The 5240-nt window shown below is 41.2% G+C and overlaps 1 protein-coding gene across 2 annotated transcripts in view; it reads right to left on the reverse strand.

The window, feature by feature from the left end:
* Nucleotides 1–2374, reverse strand: part of LOC110323805 (arylacetamide deacetylase-like 4) — a 14235-nt gene extending 11861 nt beyond the window's left edge. For both annotated transcript variants that reach the window (XM_021201178.1, XM_021201177.1), the window contains exon 1: nt 2207–2374. In XM_021201178.1, the coding sequence (XP_021056837.1) occupies nt 2207–2374 (168 nt within the window). The remainder of the gene's footprint in view (nt 1–2206) is intronic.
* Nucleotides 2375–5240: the final 2866 nt, after the last annotated feature.

Raw genomic sequence — 5240 nt, forward strand, 5'->3', positions numbered from 1 at the left:
TCTATTGGATGGAACACAGGGCCCCCAATGGAGGAGCTAGATAAAGTACCCAAGGAGCTGAAGGGGTCTGCATCCCTATAGGTGGAACAACAATATGAATTAACCAGTACCCCCCAGAGCTCATGTCTCTAGCTGCATATGTAGCAGAAGAAGGCCTATTCGGCCATCATTGCGAAGAGAGGTCCCTTGGTCTTGCAAACTTTATATGCCCCAGTATAGGGGAATGCCAGGGCCAGGAAGTGGGAGTGGGTGGGTAGGGGAGCAGGGTGGGGGGGGGTATAGGGGACTTTCAGGATAGCATTTGAAATGTAAATGAAGAAAATATCTAATAAAAAATTGAAAAAAGAGAAAAAAGTAAAATAAAATAAAATAAAATAAAATAAAATAAAATAAAATAAAGTAAGGCTCTAGAAATTAATCCTTTAGTTAATAACCTGCTGTTTTATGATGAGGTGCTAAATGCCAGAGACTGCAGTGTTGGCCTTCAAGGGATACAGGCAGGTCAGCTACAGTAGCAAAGGGACTTAGACATAGATAAGTAAATAATTTTATCATTGTGGGCCAACTGTAAATATCTCATAAGACCAAGTCTAACCCCCATATCTCACCCTCACCAATGTCCTTTCTCTTCTGCTGCCTCAAGGAGAACTGAATAAGAAAGATCTGCCAAGGCTGGCCCTCCAAGCAAGAACATCCCATGGTTGTTGTTGTTGATGTCATAAAGTCTTACCTGCTCATCTTGGGAAAATAGAATATTTACAGGCTATTCTTTCTCTTCTGTAATTCTCCTTTCTCTGTTTTGGGGCATGTGATTATTAACCACAAGGATATCTTTGTGTTCACCACCCTCATACGCAGGATTCCTGGTGTCTCTGGGCTACAAAGTTCAGGTCGGGTCTCCCATACAGAAAACACTCTGCAAAGCAAACCCTAGACTCAAGTCAACATTATGTGGGACCACATGTAGCAAGCTTAGCTTAAGGACTATTGTTTAAATGAAACTATAAGATTGGAAAGATCCAAGTGTGTTTGTACCTTGGGAGACCCAAGAAACCTCATATGTATTGCCGGAAGATTAAATTGACCAGCGACCCTAAACCTTGCTTCTTTCTCTAATGTTGGTCCATTGTTCACAGTGGAAATTCTTCACAGGATAGGAATAAGTTTCTACAACGTATTAAAAGCTAAAAAGTCTTATCAACTGTCATCTAATGCTTTCACCAACCTAGGTCATGATTCATATATCATTACTTCACTTCAGATAAGAATTCTGAGGCACAAAGAAATTAACAAAGAGGCTCTTGAGCCAGTGAGGACACAGCAGCAATGCTGACCGAATAGACTGCCTGAACATTCATCACCTTGGCACCTTCCCCTCAGGTCCTCTGAGGTAATCACTGTAAAATTTCTGGTTGCTACCTAATTTCTACTCTGATTTGGGACATCAGGTCTCATTCTAGTTACTTACTCAATATATGAGGTCAAACTATGTTTCCCACATCTGCTGTACCTACGAACATATGCTGATGCCGTCCCCAATTTCCATCCCAGAGAGCAGCCTCAGGGCACCACTGTCCAGTACAACCCAGCTAAAGAACTGGGTTAATCCATAACATGTATTTCATCAAACAGCACCTTATCTGTGCTCAGGACAAAATGGAGTAAATTCATTTCTGTACTCAGGGTGTCACATGGATGGAAGGAAATCATCTGGAAACAAAGTCATAGGAAAAATGGGGACTGAGGAGGCCATGGATGAAGGTGCTTTTAGATCTATCAGGCTTTAATGTGCAGCAACTGGAGCTGAAGCTATTTTCTTGGTCTTCAGAAAAGAGTGTCATAGACAAGTCTAGTGATGTACTTTGTAATTTCAACCCACAGGAGATAGAATAGGAGGTGTCAAGTATAAGACCAAGGCCAGGCTAGACTATATTGTGAGATGCTATCTTGGTGGGGAAAAAAACAAACAGAAAGTGGGATATAGAAGAAAAAGAAAAAGTTGGGAAGGAAGTATAGAAGAGAGAAGAAAAATGCATAGAAAATAAAAAATGAGAAGGGAAAGAGATGTGGAAGGTGAGAAGTAGGATATAAGAGATTTCTCCAACTCAGTCTTATGAAAATCTAGAAAAAGAAGACAAGGAAGTGACGGTCGAAGAATAAAGTACAAAGAACCCAAATCCATCATAGGGCTCAAGGAAAGACCCACCAGAGTTATCAGGTACAGGAGGATGCAATGCAAAAACCTTAACTTGGCTGGATGCTTCAGGGTAGATGGAATTTCAACAGTGAGAAGGTGTTGTACGATGACCCATACAAAGAGCCCCAGGAAGAATGTAGATACCCCTGCGAGAAGCGCCGGCCACAGAACAGACATAATCCAGGTGCTCCAGAGCCCCAAGGAGCTGCTGTCCTGGGGAACTTACTTCAGGACTGATAAGCAGAGCTCCTGATCCAGTTTTACTGCTGCCTCCACCCTCTGACACAGTCCTCTCACCTGTCTCTCAGAACTTCACACCAGCCAGCCAATAAGAAACAGATAAGCCAGGTCCAGGAAAAAAAAAAAATCCCTTAAACCTCTAAGAATAATCTGAGAATAAGACTTCCATAGAACACTAAAATTACACTCTCACAGTATCAGCAAAGACTCAAATTGTAAGCTCATACAAGTAAGATGGAAAAAAAATGTTTGAAAACTGAAATAGTAAACAAATTGGCATCATGTTTAATTAAGACCAAAATATCAAATTTTACCAGGGAACAAATTGAGAATATATCAGCAAGAATGATAGAGCATGCATTAAAAATGTGAAAGTTTATCCCAATACTAAAAAATAACTATTATAAGAAATCCATAAGCAGGTAGTGGGTCACACCTTTAATTCAGCACTTGGGGCACACATGCCTGTAATCCCAACACTTGGGCCACAGAGGCAGGCACATAAGAATCACAGTGATTTAAATTTAAAAGACACTTTATTTTTTTAAATGTATTTATGTTCATTTGTCTGCTTGTGGACGTTGTACATCGTGGTGCGCACTAGGCTCCGCACCACGATGTACAACGTCCACAAGCCTTTATTTACATTTCAAATGCTATCCCGAAAGTTCCCTATACCCCACCCCCACCCCTGCTCCCCTACCCACCCACTCCCACTACTTGGCCCTGGCCTTCCCCTGTGCTGGGTCATATAAAGTTTACAAGACCAAGGGGCCTCTCTTCCCAATGATGGCTGATTAGGCCATCTTCTGCTATATATGCAGCTAGAGAATCGAGCTCAGGAGGTACTGGTTAGTTCATATTGTTGTTGCACCTACAGGGTTGCAGTCCCCTACAACTCCTTGGATACTTTCTCTAGCTCCTCCATTGGGGGCCCTGTGTTCCATCCAATAGCTGACTGTGAGCATCCACTTCTGTGTTTGCCAGGCACTGGCATAGCCTCACAAGAGGCCACTATATCAGGGTCCCTTCAGTAGAATCTTGCTGGAATGTGCATTAGTATCTGGGTTTGGTGGCTGATGATGGGATGGATTCCCGGATGGGGTAGTCCCTGGATAGTGCATCCTTTCATCTTAGCTCTAAATCTTGTCTCTGCTGCTTGTGGACGTTGTACATCGTGGTGCGGAGCCTAGTGCGCACCACGATGTACAACGTCCACAAGCAGATATATATCCATTTGCCCAAGAATTTCATAAATTCATTGTTTTTAATAGCTGAGTAGTACTCCATTATGTAAATGTACCACATTTTCTGGATCCATTCCTCTATTGAGGGACATCTGGGTTCTTTCCAGCTTCTGGCTATTATAAATAAGGCTGCTATGAACATAGTGGAGCATGTGTCCTTATTACCAGTTGGAAGATCTTCTGGGTATATGCCCAGGAGAGGTATTGCTGCATCCTCTGGTAGTACTATGTCCAATTTTCTGAGGAACCGCCAGACTGATTTCCAGAGTGGTTGTACAAGCTTGCAATCCCACCAGCAATGGAGGAGTGTTCCTCTTTCTCCACATCCTTGCCAGCATCTGCTGTCACCTGAAATGTAGGAACAAAGATCAAGCAGAGACTGAAGGAATGGCCAACCAATAACTGGCCTTCATCCAATGGGCAAGCACAAGTCCCTGACATTATTAATATGTGGCAGAAGCCATCTAGGAGAGGCTAAAAACTAGCAGGTGGTATTTCTGAGGTGGTTTTACCATGGTCTGTGAAGTACAATGAATAAGCCTTTTTTTAGGCAAGGCCAAAAGGACTAGATTTTAGGAAAGATTTGTGCTATTAATATGATTGATATATATATATATATATATATATATATATATATATATATATACACACACACAAATAGATGCCTTACAAAATAAACTCAAAGAAACCAGAAGCCCTCCTTTATACAAATGGTAAACTAACCAAGAAAGAAATTAGGGAAACAACACCCTTTACAATAGCCAAGAGTAATATAAATTATATTGATGTGACTCTAAGCAAGCAAGTAAAAGATAAGTTATGACAAAAACTTCAAGTTCCTGGAGGAAGAAATTTTGGAAGATATCAAAAGATAGAAAGATCTCCCATATTGATAAATAGGTAGAGTTAACATAGTGAAAAATGGCCATCTTACCAAAAGCTATCTACAGATTTAATGCAATTCCCATCAAAATTCCTACAAAATTTTTATAGACCTTGAAAGAGCAATTCTCAACTTCATATGAAAAAAATAAAAAAAACAAAACAAAAACAAAAACAAAACAAAACAGGATAACCAAAACAATCCTGAACAATAAAAGAATTTCAGGAGGAATCACCATCCCTGCTCTCAAGCTAACTATGGAGCAATTGTGATTTAAACTACATGGTACCAAGGAGCTGAAGGGGTCTGCCACCCTATAGGAGGAACAACGATATGAACTAACCAGTACCCCCAGAGTTGTGTCTCTAGCCGCCTATGTAGCAGAGGATGGCTTAGTCAACCATCAATGGGAGGAGCGGCCCTTGGTATTGTGAAGATCATATGCCCCAGTACAGGGTAATGCCAGGGCCAGGAAGCAGGAATGGGTGGGTTGGGGAGCAGGGTGGGGGGAGGGTATAGGGTGCTTTGGGGATAGCATTTGAAATGTAAATGAAGAAAATATCTAATAAAAATGCCCTAAAAAAAAAGAAGAAGAAACTACATGGTATTGTTATAGAAACAGACACACTGAACAGTAGAATCTAATAGAAGACCCAGAAATAAACCCACACAC

This window comes from Mus pahari, chromosome 6, assembly GCF_900095145.1.
Source record: "Mus pahari chromosome 6, PAHARI_EIJ_v1.1, whole genome shotgun sequence".
Classification (NCBI taxonomy): Eukaryota; Metazoa; Chordata; class Mammalia; order Rodentia; family Muridae; genus Mus; species Mus pahari.